Source organism: Esox lucius, chromosome 4, assembly GCF_011004845.1.
Source record: "Esox lucius isolate fEsoLuc1 chromosome 4, fEsoLuc1.pri, whole genome shotgun sequence".
Classification (NCBI taxonomy): Eukaryota; Metazoa; Chordata; class Actinopteri; order Esociformes; family Esocidae; genus Esox; species Esox lucius.
The window spans coordinates 9,275,119-9,295,736 of NC_047572.1; the positions used below are offsets into that span (position 1 = coordinate 9,275,119).

The window sequence follows — 20,618 nt, forward strand, 5'->3', positions numbered from 1 at the left end:
CAAGTAGAGTGTCAATACTCCTATCGTCTTCACAGCCAACTGTCTCCTTACTGCACATTGCATTGTTAGGGATCAGAAAACAAGACAACTTTGGTAAGATACTCCTTAGATTTTCATAATATTTATGTGGATTATTTGTCTGTGACATATCTGAAACAATGACAACATATAATTATATTGATATATTATGCTCAATTTCATTTCAATTCCCAGGAATTTTCATGTTTGACTGAAAGACCACCTATTGGTGTGAACTGATGCTCTTGGAAGTTTGACTCTCTTTTTCATGTGAATGATGATATAGCCTAAAAACTGCTGTTTCATTTACAAAATGTCCCTTTTCAGATTTAGCCGATTCTAAATTGTCTCATCAGCAACGCATAAACCATGGTAAGTTCATTTACTTTCATGTTAGTTCAAAGCATTACAGAACCAGTGAAATTAATTGTAGACTATCAGTTCTGTCTGACTTCATCCCATGAATGTCAGTTTAGTAGCAGATGTACAGAAGATAACTTAAAAAGCATTCAATGAAATGTGTCTCTCTTCCACATTAATTTCAAACGTCAAGACATTAATTTGCTATGCAGATATACCAAGTGAAATATTCAAGCAAAAAGCTGCCCTGCTGTGGCACCCATCACAACCTCAAAACTAAATTAGCCCAATTCCCTCTGATTTGATTGTAGCTGGCTTTCTTATCCCGTTGTCAACTATTAGATGACTGAAACGATAATCAGTGGTCCACTTCCATGCATAATTTCCTCATATTGGCTTTTCATTCATATTATCATAAGTCTGGTAACCGTGATAGTGTGTCTAAGCTAGTGCTTAGACACTAGTGCTTAACCAGTTTATGATAGCATTAAGGCATCTCAGGGGTTTGCGGTATATGGCCAATATACCAGGATTCAGTGTGGTATCTATGATGCGTCATGCCTAACAGTTCTTAGCAGCGTTATATTTGTCATATACCACAGCCCTTGGTGCCTTATTGCTTAATTGTATTAAGATGTTATATGTTGAATTTTCCTGACCACTGTATGCCTTTGGCCAGGGCGACATTTAAAATGAGAATTTGTTCAAAAAGCAATATTCTAGGCATATTTAAAGAGAAGGAGAGAAGTAGAGATCACAGCCAGGCCAAGCCCCATTGATTCAGAGTGGGGTGTTCTGCTGTCCAATCAGACAACTACGCAAGATGTAACGTGAAGTGGTATGAATGGAGATTGGTCAGAGTTGCACAGTGAAGACAAGCTTTTCAAAAACACCACGTCTTTACATATAGTTTACAGTGTAGCGTTATTTAGATTTGGATAGAAGGATTTGTCGCAAGATTTGTCGTCTATGAAAAAAATGCTAAACTAATTTGAGTAAATCATGTCAAACAATCAAACACTGGAATTCCCTCTCTCCCTAAAATGACTTAAGTGCTGTTCATCCGGTGCCAACATATTTTGGGTTCTTCCCCTACATTTCTGGCTTCCGCCTGCCCAGTATATCTGCATTTTTTATGACTTGTACGTCTTTTGGAAAACAACAACAACAATATATATATATATATATATATATATATAATTTTTTTCTTTCTTTTTTGCTTTTGTTCTTCAAATGTTATATAGTGTTTTACAAGCAAATAAACACTGTTAGATGGCTTTATATTGCCACAGTACTGTTAATAAAAGAAAATACAAAGAGAAACTAAACAAAATCAACTCTTAAGCTTTCTTAGGGTCATTTAAAACCATCTGAGGATGACTCAGATCATAAATTGTAATCCCATTTGCTTGTTCTGCCTTCAAAATTACATTATTCCTTCATCCTCATCAAGCTGTCACCAACAGCCACAGACAAAAGCCTCCATCTTTCTCCCCATGGACTTGTAGTTCCACTCACTCCCTACTATCAATATCATAAACATGATGTAATAACCTTATACCTTGCTGTTAGCTTTTGATTCGAATGCTTCTCTAATGAAAATATATTGTAGCTAACATATTGACAATTAGCTCAACATAGCTAACCAGCAAAAATATTGAATACTTTACCTTCATTTATACAGACAAGGTATTTTTAGAAAAGAGGCCTCCACACAGTCTACATGATAATATTACGTATTTGTATAAAGGATGAAAGTTCATTGGATACTGAAATTAAATATTTTAATATGACAGCATTTCAAAATGCTTCAACATGCAAACACAAACACATAACCATTTATAAAAATCAGCCCAAAATGTTTTATTGTGTAACATAAAGGGCTTGTGGCATGTAAGGCTGAGCTGATTTTGCAGCTCTTTCAACTTTCAAGGGGACAAGAAAAATTAAGGCCATTTTAAATTTTTCAGAAGCAACTCTTCTTTGCAGCAGATTCTGACTTTCAGTCAATCAGCCACTGTTTTCGATCAGTACAGACACGCAGTTGCTACTAGACAAAGGGGATGAATAACAACAGAAACTGCAGGAAGAGAGCTTTGCTGAAGGGAGAAGAAGCTCATTTTCTCAAAACTCACACCTGCGCTGACATGGGACTGAGGCAGAAAGAGATGTTATATTGCTTTTCTCCTCAAATTTTTTTTTCCTCAGAGATAAAAAAGTAAAATTCAAAAAATGATTCTCCTTGACAGGCTATTAAAATAAACCTCTACTGTATGTACAGTGAAGATTTGTGGTTTCAGCCCTGTACTCCAGGACAATGGATTTGAAACAATTTCCCAATAAAAGTCCAGACTGTCAGCTTTATAAATTGTGAACCATTTAGGAATTGAGCCCTTTTTACACACAACCCCCCCCCCCCCCAGCAACTGAAATTAATGGATTCAAAATGGATTCAAGTTGGGCATTTGACTTTACCAGTCAAGAATATTCTACTTTTTGGTCCTATTAAGATCTGTGGTTGCTTTAGCAATATGTTCACAGAAAAGCCGTCTGGTGAGTTTGGAGGCATTTGGATTGTTCAGAACAGACACAATGTTTCTGTACTCATCAGAATTCACCCACCTGCTCTCATCGGCAGTTGGGTCATCAGTGAAGACAAGTGAGACCATTCCAGTGGCTGCCATACATGCCCAAGACATAATACCCCCTCCAGCCTGTTTCCTTCATTATGTTCAGCTCACTGTAAAGATCTTCCTTGATCTAGCAGCTCATTTGCCATTATACTAACAAGTGCTTTTTTGCTCCTTAATTGATTCAGGAAACCCATATGGGCATTTCTTGAGTGATTTTCAGAGTTTTGGGGAAAAAAAACAGATATAGACAAGAGTAAAAAAATGCCATGTTCATTTTATTATTTTATATTTTAAAAATTAAAAAACTTGTAGTTTTTCAGAACCCCTCAGGGAACAGGTTCCCTAATATATTTTACTTGTAATTTTCATAAAAAAAATATTTCACATTATTTTTACTCATGTGTCTCACAAAATGTGTTTTAAATAAATAATTATGGTAGCTGAAGGTCTGCAGAATCCCTGGATATAAAGCATGTCCTTCTACTATAAAGGATGACCATTTGAGAGGCAAAAATGTAAAGATAGTTACAGACGGACTTGAAAATCCTATCCCTTTGAGGTTAATATACCAAACGGTTTATTTTAGCCTAATGTTTTGGCTTTGTCCTAATGGATTGATTCTGATTTATCTGCATCATGATGTCAATCTTGACTTGCATTGAAAGTGTGGTCCTTGTGTTGCCAGACACCATCAACTGACCACAAATGCAAATGCAAAGCTACTCATTGACAGCATTCTTAATAATGCAAACCATAAATAACCAGATTTTCATGATTTAATTAATTTAGGGAACTATAAATTATAACCTAGTGTCCATGAAGAAAAAAGTACATACACAATATATCACTAGTACCTTTCTGTAGCCTTGAAGCATGATGGTCCAAACATATTGTACTGAAAAAACATAACAAGCAAGTATATCGATTTCATGGTCACTTCCACATGTTAGTGAACAAAATACCATTAAGGCACAAGGTAAAACAGGGTTTTTTCATATTTTTTTCACTGTCCTATCAGGAAATGCAGTGGAGGAAAATGTTCCCTCTATAATTTATTGTTTCTTTCCCACAGGCTTCCTACAGAGGCAGTGTAAAAGACTTTGTACACTTCAATGCCAAGCAGGATGCCGAGGTCCTGCACAAGGCCATGAAGGGCATTGGTGAGTGAGAAACCAACGTAATATAATAGATGCCATTTTGCAGACACTTTCATTTAAAGGAATTTACAGCACAGTGGTACAATTTAGTATGTGGCTTCAGCAGGAATTGAATTGTGTTTCTGCCTCCAGGTTATACCTAGCTGAGCTACAAAACTCTGCCAGAGAAACTGCTCTGGGTTATAACTGTAATGAACTAGTAACAAGACGATTTTACAGAGTATTTTCTAATTCATTTAGATGGTTTACTTCTTTTGAAAAACCACATTAGCTTTGCCAAGTGTGCAGGCTAGGAACTGTCTTATACTATCAAGTACAGGCAATTGTTTTATTTATTTCCCTGCAATTCCGCTGGCCCAATGCCATTGTAATGTCAAGTTTTTTACTTTTTACTCCCTCCCTCTAAATGAGTCACGGTTAATAAACACAACACTCGGCAGGGAATGTTCGGTTCCGACTTGCTACAGAAAAGAAAGGCTAGTGAGATTTCTCCATGTATTTGGATTAGCTATGCCTATTTCATTTGGAACTTGGTTTCCCTCTAAAATGAGCTGGGACTCATCACTGCATCTGTAATGGCCACCATAATGACAACCTCCTGCATTTGTCATTAGTTTAATCTAATTAGCCAGGTGTTGTGATGCATGCAATAGCCTCCAGGCCCAAAGACAGCATTGTACAGGGGATGTAATGGGCAAGATGATGATAATGAATGGAGGCATATTACTGAATCATAGCCCGACTCATTGGATCACATAATGAATCTGACCAGCTTTAAACCAAATCTCTTTATATGCTGTGACTTGCTTCATAGCATAATTATCTCAGGATAACAGGTCTATTTCAAAGTTGCCCAGTAAATGTTTCGGCTTTTCTCATCATGGATGTTAATTGTTTGAGGTACTTCAGTGTTTTCTACCCAGCGGTATTGATGACTTAATCCTGTTGGAATTTATTGTTTGGGCGTTAATCCATGTGTCTCTTAATGTTCCTGTTGAGAACAGGCCCATATGTTGATCTAATGCATATTATAGAGATAGTATATCTACAAGGTGTTATATTCATACAAAACAAAAAACTAAAACAACCCAAAAGAAGTGGGCTTATAAAGTGGTTCTTAAAGTGTTGTACAAGCAACAAGAAATAGTCCTCTAAAACATCCACCACACACCTACACATCAACAAATGCCAAATTAAAAGAAAGTCCCACACAAATTTTGTGAGTTAAACATAAGTGGAGCCAATGAAACAGAGAGAACAAAAGTTTGAGGTTTTGGCCGACAAGCCTGTAACTACCAACAGTAGCTTTACTAGCCCAGGTAAAACACATCCATACTAACAAGAGGACTCCGGTCAAATGGTGCCCACATGCTAACATGGTCCATGTCCATGAGAACAAACCGAAAACCCTTAAAGGGGCAATATGTAAGATTTTACTCTACTACTAGTTTAAATAAAATAAAAATGACCAATAGACAACTACAAAAATATAGTTAATGTTTCAAATAACATATTTCTACAAAACCAATCTGAGTGCCTGAGATATTGCCCATTTAAACATTGTTGCCAGTTCATCTATCAGTTTGTATTGACTTGTAATCTCTTTATACTTCCTTTAGACACTCGCAGTACTATCCTTCCCACCCTAAACCACCCTGGACAAGCTAATAGTATTTCAGTATCGTTTGTTAAAGGAAGATGAGGAGTCATGTTATCATTCAGAGGCGTGATTCTACACAGTGCCCCTTTAAGTTTGAGACAGAATGCAGAATGCCATGAACTTGCCTTTCGAAAGGCACATTTTATAATCTTATATAATGCTATATAGACTCTACTTGACAATAGGCCATTTTTAAGACCTATTTTTGAAAGAGTATTAGGCCTGATTCCAACCCATGGTGCCGCAGTAAATTGTTTGACTGACTTTTGCCATTTATTCTTTTGTTGTTATGTTGCTGTTTTTCTGATGAATGATTTCACGTTTGTTTTTCAGGCACCGATGAGGATGCCATTCTCATGCTCCTATCATCGCGTAGCAATAAACAACGGCAGGAAGTCAAGGCAGCATACAAGAAGACTTACGGGAAGGTGAGACTGAAATCCGTCATGTGGGGGCAACACACACGTGTCATGTGACCGATGCTCACAGTTCACGTCGAAGTTGGCATCACCAATTTTGACATTCAGTCAACCAAAACAGCTGAACCCAAGGGAAAACAATCAAACATGTGCCCGCGTACCCTTACGGTTCACTGTATTTTCTGTTGTCGGTAAAAAAAATGATATCGAGCAAATAAATGCAAACTAAACAGCTTTTGTGCGCAGGTGCTGGATATCCGAATATCCTTTCAAAGAAGAAGAATCCACTGACATACTGCCAGAATGCTTTAATTTTGCTGTCAGATGTTAGGTTTATTAGGAGGGGCGAAATGAAATGGTATTGCCAAACGCAGCATGTCACGCGTAGCTAGCAGAGCTGGGGAAAGGTTCGTGACTCATAAATGATGAATAGCATCCGCCAAACACCTACAGCTTAGTAGGCCCTCTAGAGGGTTCTGAAATATTATGCACCCGCGCACAGGCAACTCTAGCCGACACCCACATACCCAGCGATATCCTAGTCTCTCTTGCCCTTCAGCTCTCTCTTCTTTTGCTTGTCGATCTCCCTTTAATGTTCTGTTCTTTATTAATGTCCCTCTCTCCCTTCCCCCATCTCCCCATCTCTCTCCTCTCTCTTGCCCCACCTGTTCAGATCAGCAATTCAAAAACACCAAAAATCTTTCTTTAATGTCGAATAAAAATTAATGTCAGTCGTCCACTTCTGTGAGTAATGTGTTCAAATGTAAGGCCTCCAGTGGCTGGTCATGAGGGGAAAGACTGCTATAAATGTTGTAATCAGACTCTCTGAGGGGCTCTGTCTCTAATACGCATCTTAGAAATGACTAGGATTATGCCTTTGGAGTCAGTTCTAATGAACACTCCCTTAAACCAAACAGACATTTTCACTTCAATTTACTGGAGTTATCAAAAGACAATTATTCAAATGGATTGCTGTAACTGCAGATATATACAGTCATGTAAAAATGTAAGGACACCACCTGGAAAGTTGTAATGTTTCAGATTTGTAAGTTGGAATGTTTCAGATTTGGATATGTAATCTTCACTTTAACACCGTTGGCAGATAATGGAAACCTGATTTAACAAGTGACATTGGAAGATTATAATTTGCAATTATTCATTGATCAAAAATCAACAGAAATGCAACTTCATAGTGCATTACAAATAAGTACACTGCTAGCCTGAGGCAGCAAAGCAGTCCCAAACCATAATGCCACAGTCATCATTCTTCATGGTTGATGTGAGGTTCTTCTGTTCCAAGCCAGTGTTTCATTTTTGCCCAACATCACCATCTGCCCAGAGCATGTTGTTCCAATTGTTTTGGTCTTTACATAGGTGTTGTCTGGCAAACGTCCATGGCGTCTTACTATTCTTTTTTGAGAGCTGAAGCTTCTTCCTTCCTGTCTGTGATGTCTCTGACAGTTGACTCAGATGCACCTAAACATCTGTTGTGGCTTTAGAGGCCTGTTGATTCCATGATCAAGGGACATTTTCTGAAATGTTTGTGTTCAGCTCTAGGCTTGAATTTGGTGCAGTGTCCTAAGTACATTGCCCGTGGTCTTGACTTTACTCTGTGGTCTAGGGGTATAGTAACTTTCTCCACATAAGGAAGTTGCATTTTTGTAAAATTAAGTTACTATTATCAATGGCTTTGGTAACTCAACTTCAATGTATTTATTTAAGATGACAATTTAAACTTTTTAATTATTGGTAAAAGTTATGCAAAGGTCCAGAACAAACAGTAAGTGTAAGTATACATATAAAACCAAGCCCCACAACTTTGGAATGTCTTGTGTTTACACTGACCTCCATTAGCATTGGGACAGTAAAGTCAAAATAGATTTTTTTGCTGTAAACTCGAGGGATATGACAGTGCTGTTATTCTCAGTTGGTGAAACATATAAGTGTTGAAACAAACTGAAATAAAAGGTGAAATTCTGTAGGTTTGTATGATATTTTTATTTTTATCATATTTTAATTTGCCTTGAGTGTAACGCAAAAATAGCAGTTTTGACATACTCTCCCAATACTTATGGAGGGCACTGTATTCATGGGCTGTAGACTTTTACAATAGTGAAGTCAAAGTATTAATTTTTTGCCTTGATTACCATAAACCACTAGCATTCCCTGTTAAACCTTTGATTACTTTGTATTGAAAAATATGTTTTTTGATTGCACTCAAACAGCCTTCCTTACCTACATCATATAATAATAAAAAAAATAATAATAATTAGATGTGATGCCTAAAAGCAACAAAAAAAAATTGTGTTAGAGGTGCAACAAATTATTTATCACTGTGATAATAAAAATAACAAAGTATCTTTAATTGACTATTTCAACAGGATCTTGTGAGTGCTTTAAAGTCAGAACTTGGGGGCTTGTTCGAGATGCTTATTGTTGCATTGATGACACCTCCCATTTCCTATGATGCCTCTCTACTCAACAAAGCCCTCAAGGTAATTTAGACTGGCAATGTTTATGGATCTCACTTTGTTTAGGGCTCCAAGAATACTGTCACAGCGTGCCCACATTGTGCAGTCAGACCTGTGAATCTGTAGGATCCAGATTACATGCATTTTAAGGTCTGACTGAAATTTTCCCCCACTTTTAACTTATAAGTCTTCCAAACTGGAAAGGTGCTTTTTTTCTCCCCCTTTTTGGTTCAGGGATTTATTCAAATGCTCTAACTTTATTACCTGCAACCCCTGTAAATCTAACATCTGATATAGTACAATAGAACAGACATATTCCTATCTATGTTAAATGTGTGGTTGATGTGGAAATCCTAACATTTGTCCATTTGTTCTGGGTCAAAAAAAAACTTATAAGAGCATGATGCTTTTAATGGCGGGGTTGTGAGTTTGATTCCTATGGGGGGCCAGTAAGAACAAGTATGAGAATATAGACACTCTACTGTAAGTAACTGGATAATTAAAATTATTTAAATGTAAAGAAAAATATCCAACCTTTTATTGACTATTGAGTGGACTTCTCTGATGGTCTATGTCTATATTTCACCAGGGGGTGGGGACCGATGACGACGTGCTGATTGAGATCCTAGCTTCCAGGACTTGTGCCCAGATTAAAGAGATTGTCAAAGTCTACAAAAAAGGTGAATGGTTTAATGTCTTACGATGACACATTCATAACATATCTCCATTCAACAGCAACAAGAAAGGGTGAGAAGTTAGCATATCCAAAGTAAAAGGTGGCACTTAAACTGATGGCATTCAAAGCCATTCATATATTTTTCAAAAATAGAGAGAGGTCAAGATGAAAGTTTTTTTTCCTACAGCCCAACAAATAAAATGAGATTCTCCAATTTTAACATCCCATCTGCCTAACCTGGACACCCCCCTGCTTCTGTCTTCCAATGCTGGATTGGTGCTTTGTCAAAATCCTGGAAAGTTGGACACATTGGCTTAAATGCTGAAGCGGAGACAGATTGGTTCCCAGAATGTAATATGGCCACCTGTAGTCCACACATCGTGGGATATTTTTGAGGTCGTCTGCCAGTTCCACTCATTCGCCTTCTGAGCAGTTTCCTTTTCTTGGGGCTATGGAAGCAGAATCTGATATTTTGCTTCCAGCCACTGGCATTGAAAATTAATGGACTGCCATGAGGCATTGGTCTAGGAAGGACAGGATTACCTTGTTGACCACTGTAAGCCAATGGAAGTTTTTCATTTTTTCTCTATTTATTAGGATACCATTAACACATTGTGTGTGCAGCAGCCACAGAACCTCTCCTTTGGTCCTCAGAAAGCACAATATCCAGAACAAAAACAAGATAGACTAGAACAGGTCAATGACAGCTCTACATGTCATATAAGAATAATACAAAATACAAATGATAAAATGTTGTACTGTTATAAATGTGCATTAGTGAATTGCTATAAGATGGACAAGGCTAAATGAAGGGAGATATACATACAAACACATACATAGAATCAGACATTTTGAAATTTGGTTGTGCATCAGAAGATTTTGTTCATCAGTCACATTAGTTAACCAATGAACCTATTTCAACAAGGCCTGTTCTGTGGAACAAAAAAAGAGTAACCGTGATTTTACCTACGGTAGTTCAGAAGCAATCCTTAGCGAATCAAGTACTAACCAATTTTGTGTTCTTGGCTATAATTATTTCACTTTAATAAGTGATGTGAGATGTTAGACGTTGATGGAGGAGTGCCTTGGTTTTGTCTTTTAGAAACACTCAAGTATTTTCTTCTGATTTTATAGACCAGAGTGCCCAAAATACAGCATGTCTTTTCTTCTGCCCTGCAAAGCTAATTCTCTGCTCCCAGCAAGCAAACTTTAAAGATATATTTTTCAGGCATCTTGTATGCTATACTGGAAAAGTTGAGAAATACAGCGTTTTTGCTGAACGTGTTGCTGAAAGAGCAGTGGCTGGGTTTGAACTCATGCTACAGCAGTAGATGAATGAAGGAGGCGGCAGTTTAGATCACTGGACCACCCCATGAAGTACAAGAACTGGAAAGGTGCAGGGGGATTCTACACTGAGCAAACAGTGTTAACAGTCTTGCTCATGGACAGCTTTTGTTCACATTGCTGGCTCAGGGATTCGGTTCAGCAACCTTCTGGTTACTAGTCAGAGACTCAGATTGAGCTGCGGTAACCACTCAGTGTTTTTATGGGTTTGCTAAGACAGTAGCATTTCTTCAAACGTTCACGTCAGGTGTATGATTGCCTGGTGAGTGGAGGCAACGTTCAATTGTCAGATACCTGATGGCCATTGTGTCAGAATGTGTTGTAGGTGTGAATATGTATTTAAAGAAATAATGAATCAGATCTGCGCTAATGACCGAAAAACTTGTCCAAGCTTCTTCAGATATTCATCCATCCTGAGCATTTGTGGGTAATCCTGTGAATTCTCCATCAAAATGACCAGTTCCTGTTCTAGAAACTCATCCTGGTTCCAGCTCAAATAAACCTGGATTCAGGCTACTGGCAAAAGGACTAGAGCCGCCACCTGAGATGGACACTGGAGAAGCCTGATCCCTCCGTTACCCTGCTGATTAAATCCTGCTGGAGGCCTTGGGCTAAACAGAGCACATCCAATTTGGGTTGATTGCTGACTTTAGTAAACATTGTCTGAGATAAGTGTAAGTAATCTTCTGCCCGCCCTTCTCCCTCATCTCATCTTTCTCAGAGTACGGTGGCAAGCTGGAGAAAGATATTGTCGGTGACACCTCAGGCCACTTCCAGAAGCTTCTAGTGATCCTTCTGCAGGTAAACAAGAGAAGTTGAGGGTTGTGCAAAAGGGGCCAGATCAATATTTTCTGATTATGGGCGTGTTTTTATTGACATTACTAGGTCATGAGGGTGGGACGGGGGAGAAGGAGGAAGGAGGAGATACGTATCCTTCTCCCCAGGTGGCTTGGGTGTCTTTGTAACCGAACCCAGAAAGTTCCCAGGTTCAGCGACACTCAGCGAAGATGAGGGTAGACACTGGGCTTCTCCCATGACCCTCTCTTTTTACCTTGTTTTCTTTTCCCCTTCTCTGTTTGCGTAGGGGAGCAGAGAAAAAGGTGTAGATGAAGACAGGATTGAGAAAGATGCGGAGGTAATGGAACTGCATGGCTGATCGCTGGGAGTTGCACAAGACAGCAACACAGAATGTCTGCTCCTTACCTTTACCATACTTTAGGCATACAGGACGAATGCAGTTTAAATTGTAATCATAGTACTCTAAAAATCCATATGCTTCCCTCAACTGAATATGCCATGTCCTCAAAAGTTAATATTCATTTTCAGTTTTTCAAACTTGGATCAATATTATAAGCCAGGGGTTTTCAAACTTTGTAATACCAAGGACCCCCAAATGTGATGATTGCATAGATGAGGAAGAGGTCAAAAAAGTGAAATAAAATGTATTTTTGTGAACTGCCAATTAGGTCCTTGAGAGCAACAAGCAGTGTAGGGTTTCTACAATGATTAGCTGCCACTATTCTCACCCATTTTGCCCTGAGGGTGAGAGAATATTATGCTGTTTTAATGCAGATGTCCAGCTTTTCTCTATGCTTTGCCATGGCTTGACATGTTCCCATGCTATCTGAACCTTGTGGGCCCCTAAGTTATTTTTATTTGTATTTTTTTGGAGGGGGGGGGGTTGCCTACCGGCTGGAAAAAATAGTAATCAGATTGAGGGCCCCCTGAATATTGGGGTAACAGAGTATGCTCTCCACATGCCCGCAAGTAATAAAGCAATGACAAGCTCTGTGTACAAAATGCTTTTATATTGATGGAAAATTATTATGATCACTGGAGGTGTGTAGAAAACAGAGGAAATAAAAAAAATATATATACAAATGATAAAACATGTTAGAAATTGTGAGAAACCCCTTATAGACTACAGCACATTCAATAGTCAAACATTCATGAATCGATGCACGCCCCCTGAAAGGTAATTCAGCATTTTGTCACTTTTTTCCCATTTTATCACTCAATTCACCATTAGAAATTATTTTCTCTGAATTTCTTCAAAGTTGATACAGTATATTAGATTGTAATGCAACTACCTGGTTGTAACAACTACAAAAGGTTGTAACAACTACTAGAGGTTGTAACAACTAGCAAAGGTTGTAACAACTACTAGAGGTTGTAACAACAACCAAAGGTTGTAACAACTACTAGAGGTTGTAAAAAACAACCAAAGGTTGTAACAACTACTAGAGGTTGTATAAAACAAGTAATCAGATACAGCAAGTCATACATGTGTTACATACCACAAATGTAACAATATTGGTCATTGCGCTGTGATAAACTTTGGTGCTGTGTGTATGTGTGTGTGTGTGTGTGTCTGTGTCTGTGTATGTGTGTGGTGGGGTGGGGGTTTGGGGGTTCAGGAACTTTTTGCTGCTGGCCAAGGGAAGGTTGGAACAGATGAGGAGAAACTCATCAACATCCTGGGGAACAGGAGTCATGAACACCTTCGCCTAGGTATGTGTGTGTATGTGTGTACTTGTAAACGTCTCCCTAGTGCAGGCTTTAACTTTTAGTGCTCGTTATTGTCAGCTCTGGCTTTCTAGGTTTATTATTTCCTCAGTATAATTGAGTCACTGTGGCCCTTTGGTTCAATCGTAAAAAAAACAAATTGCTTCCGGCGTTTTTAAATGAACATCAAATAAAACATTTCTGATTTGTTTTGTGGTGTTTTTCATCGGGAAGTATTTGACGCATTCAAGAAGCTATATGGCAATGATATTGAGGAAAGCATTGAGGGCGAGACCACTGGAAACCTGGAGAACTTAATGCTGGCTGTTGGTAAGTCTACAGTATACAGTGATGATAGGCAAACAATGTAAAAAATAAATATGACAGAATATACAATTACACAAAGAATGGGATTGCTCTATTGCATGTTGATGAATCAAACCTACAATCCCTATCAATTCATCCCATAACATATATTAAAACCGTTATCCAGACTTTTATGGATTGTATATTTTTTCCCCCAGTAAAATGTGCGAAGAGTGTCCCAGCTTACTTTGCTGAGGCCCTCTATGGGTCAATGAGGGTATGGTCTTTGTGTTGTCATCCATCATTAAATTTTTTATTTGCAAGAAAGTTTCAGTTACCAATTTGACAACTGGGAAGTTAGATTTTGGTTGGTCATTTTCAATTGTTTCTTTGTTAGCGTGCTGGCACTGATGAAAAGACTCTGATGAGGATCATGGTGTCCAGGAGTGAAGAAGACATGTTAGACATCAGAGCCTGCTTTAAGAAGATGTATGGGGTTTCTCTCTACAATACTATACAGGTAGAGTGGACTAGTCTCTCCTTATTCAATTCTACCCTCTCCTTCATTTGTTCTGGTGCAATGGGTTAGTCTCTTTTTCACCAGTTTTCCAGTTACAGGTAGCTACACATCCCTTAAAGCTACAGTATGTAGGATTTTCATTTTTTTTAAAACCAATTCAGCATTTTGCAATTACTCCCCTGTCAGAAAGTGGCTCTGCGCCAATACCAATAGAGAATGAAGTTCTGATTAATAATATGAAAAATATGTTCCTGTTCAACAAAACAAACTCAGAGTTCAAAGTTATTCTTAGCCTTGCTAATGTTAGCTTAGGGTTCCTTGTTGCTGGTTATAGGGAACTAGTCTTTCGCTTCTTCGCTTTTGTAGTGTATGCTGTATTAGACAAGGGAGGAATTGGCAGTTTGTCATTCTGGTCTCTAGCTGCCATTATAGCTTCTTACAGTAATCAAATTTGGCCCCCTACGGCATACTTATGTTATATATAGCTTCCAGGTTAAATGTGCTTTCTCAAATTTAGCCAAGGAGGATGGCCCGCCTTAAAGAAGGCGATTGGCTGGAAGGCAATTGGCTGGAAGGTCTGCCTCGCCAAAGGCGATTGGCTGGAATGGGATTGCATGAACAGAATTGGCTGGAAAATAGCAGCAAAATTATAAATGGACATTCCACTGACACTGAGAGGGCCTCAGTAGCTTACATGACATGTTTATAGGGGACAAAACTTTCTTATTTTTTACTGAATAAATCCTACCTAGTGCAGCTTTAACTATTTGCGTATATATAGGCATGTTTTCAGGTAGGCTACAATGGACCAGTCTTTAATCCGATCAGGTTTAATATTGAAGCTTGAAACAAACCTGACCTTCAGCACACACAATAAGTCCTATTTATCCCCTTGTAAAAAACCCACCTACCACTTCCAGTGTCACTTGAGGGTTATTCCAAATATTTGTGTCACATTCCAGCACTTGGAATATGGGAAGTGCCCTGAGTGACAGGTACATTATTTCACCTTTCATAAGCTCGCGAATAACAATGAGTGGGCCATTGTGAAAATACAGCCCCGTAAATGTGATGGAGGGATTGAGAAGGTAATGCTGCATGGATAGGACCGACGCAACCAACCTCTTGCTGACGTCCATACTCATTTCCTACTCCCCTTATCTAGCGTTGAAATCAGCCCATCCCTTACCCCTCAACAGTCTGGAGCCTGCTGGTTTTCAATTCCACCTGATAATTAATTGAGTGCACCTCCGGTCAAGATCAGTTCTTGACTTGAGGGAAACGTTGGGAGAAGAAGCAGTGGAACCGGACCGAGTTCCACATAAGGCTATCAACCCTGTCAGAAAGAATTTCGACAAGAGACTCTGGAAAAGTGATTTTGAGCAGCATTTCTGTTCTGACTTGACGAGGTCCTGACATTAGTAAAACATCCAGCGGTTTACATAACTGTAGTGAGCACACTGTACAGTGTTGTCTAAGAAATGGCGTACACACCCTGCTGATTCCGTTTTACTTTAATTTCTTCCCTCCTTCACAGGAAGACACTGATGGAGACTTCGGAAAAGCCCTTCTCTATCTTTGTGGCGGAAATGACTGAGACGATTTCTTGATTATCTGCAAGGTGATTGACAGGGATGGGCAGTGTTTATGATACATGTATTTCAGATACGTATTTCAAATTCAAAATAGGATTTTGTAATTTGTATTTGATTGGGTTGATAAAAATGGCTTCATATTTTGTATCAAAATACTTTAGTGTTTTGTATTTTCTAGTTTAGAAATACTGTAAAATACTTTGTGAGAAGTCTACATGATGACATCATAAAAATGCTACTTCTGATTGGTTCCTACTCAGTAATTTGCACAGACCTGTTGAGATCAGATCAGAAAATTAATCCTTACCCGAAGATGAAGGTCAAGGTGAGAAATGTGTAGGTTGCCAGCTTTCCACAGATTTTTAGCATAAATTGTAAAAATGTTTGGTGTTTGTTTGAGTAACCTAGGCTAAATCATTTACCAATTTACATAATGTTCTAGCTAAATATTGGGCCGAGTTGCAGCCTTCACTGTTAATGTTAGCTTGCTACTTTCAGCCTATGTTAAGTTTTATCGGTTGTGCACAAAGATACCAGATAGGGTATGAGATTGTACCTTAATTGAATCGGCTCTTTAGTAGGATCATGATTTTGCATACCACTGCATGAATGACAAATCATGGATTATTATATTTATGATCAATCAAATGAATAATTACTTAGAAATTAGTTGCTGTGAATAAAGATGCCATCAGTTGTATTCCTATGAATGACTTGTTTGTCATTGGCCCTTCATTACCAAACACCAAGTAACTAAATTAGGATACAATAATGAGTCATTAGCAAACTGTAGGCAGAGAAAAGCTGTTGCTATCAAACATTGTCTACTTAATCAACTGAGTCAGTGTACTGTTGGTATAGATCAAATAGACTGATAGATGGGATCAACTGAGTCAGTGTACTGCTGGGATAGATCAAATAGACTGATAGATGGGATCAACTGAGTCAGTGTACTGCTGGGATAGATCAAATAGACTGATAGATGGGATCAACTGAGTCAGTGTACTGCTGGGATAGATCAAATAGACTGATAGATGGAATCAACTGAGTCAGTGTACTGTTGGGATAGATCAAATAGACTGATAGATGGAATCAACTGAGTCAGTGTACTGCTGGGATAGATCAAATAGACTGATAGATGGAATCAACTGAGTCAGTGTACTGCTGGGATAGATCAAATAGACTGATAGATGGGATCAACTGAGTCAGTGTACTGTTGGGATAGATCAAATAGACTGATAGATGGAATCAACTGAGTCAGTGTACTGTTGGGATAGATCAAATAGACTGATAGATGGAATCAACTGAGTCAGTGTACTGTTGGGATAGATCAAATAGACTGATAGATGGGATCAACTGAGTCAGTGTACTGTTGGGATAGATCAAATAGACTGATAGATGGGATCAACTGAGTCAGTGTACTGTTGGGATAGATCAAATAGACTGATAGATGGAATCAACTGAGTCAGTGTACTGTTGGGATAGATCAAATAGACTGATAGATGGAATCAACTGAGTCAGTGTACTGTTGGGATAGATCAAATAGACTGATAGATGGGATCAACTGAGTCAGTGTACTGTTGGGATAGATCAAATAGACTGATAGATGGGATCAACTGAGTCAGTGTACTGTTGGGATAGATCAAATAGACTGATAGATGGAATCAACTGAGTCAGTGTACTGGTGAAGGGATAGATCAAATAGGCCAATAGATGGAATGTTTGCGATTTAATGCCCCCTGGTAAAAGTATTTTTAGTATTTTAAAATACAAAAATACAGTAGTTTATTTTGATACATGGTGTGGCTGCTGTATTTTGTAGTTTAATTTGATACACTTAAAATTAAGTTATTTGGTATCTTATTTCAAAATACATGTTGATGTGTCTTTGCCCATCTCTGGTGATCCACCCCTGATGGTTCTGCAGTGAGCTTAACTGGATTTCTGTACTAATGTAATTCACTCTAGATAGGAATGTCTGCTAAATGACTAAAATGAAAAATGTTAAATTTTATTGGCTTCTGTGACATCATTTATTTAATTTACTACTTCAATATATAGTCTGTCTCTTTTATTTCCATAATACTGATCCGCACATTTTGTGTGCCCTATTTTTACACTGTTTGATCCTATATTGTTCAAAAATATGTCTCTTTCATTAACACCAAACAATTCTTTGTGTTGGTTAATGCGGAGAAATGTGCTATATCCAATGTGTTTTGAGGTTCTGTTCTTCTTCCTTACATACGTACACAACATGGTATCTTTCTTATCTTGATGATTGCCTTTATGTGTCTGTGTGAATAACAAAAACAAATTTGCTGTTCTATTATTTAAAAGATCATGTTTCACTCATTAATTATAATGATGTTGTGAATTGCAGTGTGGTCAATTAGTAATGATTCTCTATTAGATATGCATGAACACCTGATTATAAAAGATATCAGTCCCCTTAAAGATGTTGAGTGTATCTGTAACATACAGTAAAAATGCAAGTCATGCCATAAGACTGGCCAAATTGAGAAGTTACTCTGATGAGCCAAAACATTATGGCCATCTGCCTAATACGCTGTTGGTCCTCTGTGTGCCGTCAAAACAGCGCTGACCCGATGAGGCATGGACTCTGAAGGTGTCTTCTTGTATCTGGATTTGACTTGTTGGTCCAGCACATCCCACAGATGCTCAATCGGATTGAGATCTGGGGAATCTTGAGGCCAGGGTCGGATTGTGGACCGGGCAAATGGGGCCTGGGCCCAGGGGCCTCTGACCATTAGGTGACTCGGGCTACAAGTCACCCATTACCTGTACATGTATCTTAGATTCTATATTTCCATGAATGGGAGACAAAAAATAAGGAGGAGCGGTTTTGTGTGGGGGAACGGACAGACGGACAAACGTGTGAGTTCCAGGGTGGATGGACGGGCCTCCAAAGACAATTGTGCCCCGGGGCCTCATAGAATGTAGATCCGTCCTTGGCCAGAGCAACACCTTGAGCTCTTCGTCATGTTCCTGAACCATTCCTGAACTATGTGTGCGGTGTGATAGAGTGCTTTATCGTGATAAATGAGACCACTGCCATCAGGGAATACCATCGCCATGAAGGGGTGTACCTGATCTGCAACGATGTTTAGGTAGGTGGCACTTGTCAAATTGACGTGTACAAGAACGCACAGACCCAGGAACTCCCAGCAGAACGCATCACACTCTCTCCACCAACTTGTTGTCTTCCGACAGTGCGTCCTGGTGCCATCAGTTCCCTTGGTAAACGACGCACACGTTGTGCTCATAAGTTTGCATACCCTGGCAGAAATTGTGAGATTTTGGCATTGATTTTGAAAATATGACTGACCATGCACTTTTATTTAAGTACTGTGATCATATGAAGCCATTTATTATCACATAGTTGTTTGGCTCCTTTTTATATCATAATGATTACCAAAGTCACCCAAATGGCCCTGAACAAAAGTTTACATACCCTTGAATGTTTGGCCTTGTGACAGATGGCAATTAAAGGTGAACAAATGTCAATTAAAGGTGAATTTCCCACACCTGTGGCTTTTTAACCCTTGCTAGCCTATGGGGCTTTCGGCCGGATTTCACTAGTGTGACATGTTGGGTCCTAGATTCATTTCTGTAACAGATACAACCTATTATGATGTATCCTTTTAATAGCAACCCCTCTGGCTACAATAAAAACACATAAAAACAGACTTCTGGGTCACTATTTATAAAACTCATCTTTTTGAAAGGCAAAAAAATTGTTTTCGGAAAACATTTCTGCCATTCAGCATCAAGATTTTTTTTTTAAAGCATTATGAGATTTTGTGTCAATGGTATTTCCTCATACTTTCATGCCTTTAATATCAAATTACACTGTAATTGGGTTGAAAATAATGAAATAATTATATAATAGAAGGTAAAAAATATAGGCACCCTCAAAAAATTTGGTTCTTCAACCTAGAAATGAAACACTATAACATAAAAGATAAAAACCCAATATAACGGTTCCTTTAGTTTAATGACACAAAACGGCCAGCAGGTGGCAGCACTAGATCGCTAGTTACGTTTGGACTTATATATTTTATAAACTCAGAAAAATTACCAACTTCTTCCCAAAAACTCAAGAACATCCCCCTACTATTTTGAAAAAATATTAATTTTTATATCTTATATATAATACAAACGATGTATTATGGTTCAAAACATCATATATAGTGATGTACACGCTTGTAATATTTATACTGATGTACAAATGAGCCTTTCTAAGATGAATAGGCAATGTCGTTGCCTGGTGAAAAGTTCTCATAGCAACCCAAACTATACAACTATACAACCCATATTATACACGGAAAACCCCAATTATACACTGAACGCTTCAGGAAAGTGGCTACAAATAATATACCATTGGAATCGGACGATTATGGAGAATCTATTTTTCGAAATATTTATGCAAATTAGCACTGTCCGCGGGATCGCGGACGTCGACTATGGATGGATTGCAATTAGTGTCTGTGTATAACTAGTCAATGAGTTTCCTAGCTCTCACGTGGATGCACTGAACAGGCTAGATACTAAGCCATGGGGAGCAGAAGAGAAATTTCAAAAGACCTACGTAACAAGATAATGGAACTTTATAAAGATGGAAAAGGATATAAAAAGATATCCAAAGCCTGCCAGTACTGTTCAATCACTTATTAAGAAGTGGAAAATTCGGCGATCTCTTCATACCAAGCCATGGTCAGGTAGACCAAGAAAGATTTCAGCCAAAACTGCCAGAAGAATTGTTCGGGATACAAAAAAATACCCACAGGTAACCTGTGAAATACAGGCTGCTCTGAAAAGCAGTGTGGTTGTTTCAAGGACCACAATATGACGATACTTATGGTTGAGTTGGCAGAAAGAAGCTTTCATTGCGCCAATGCCACAAAAAAGCTTGGTTACAATATGCCCGACA

At 38.4% G+C, this 20,618-nt stretch overlaps 1 protein-coding gene across 1 annotated transcript; it reads left to right on the forward strand.

Annotated features, from left to right (window-relative positions):
• Positions 1-337: 337 nt before the first annotated feature.
• Positions 338-15,682, forward strand: anxa5a (annexin A5a). Its single transcript, XM_020045211.2, has 12 exons — positions 338-390; positions 4,084-4,171; positions 6,162-6,256; positions 8,629-8,742; positions 9,308-9,398; positions 11,460-11,539; positions 11,823-11,873; positions 13,156-13,249; positions 13,478-13,573; positions 13,768-13,826; positions 13,947-14,069; positions 15,607-15,682. Exons 1-12 carry the CDS (start codon positions 388-390, stop codon positions 15,664-15,666), a joined length of 954 nt encoding a protein of 317 aa, XP_019900770.2. The 5' UTR covers positions 338-387; the 3' UTR covers positions 15,667-15,682.
• Positions 15,683-20,618: the final 4,936 nt, after the last annotated feature.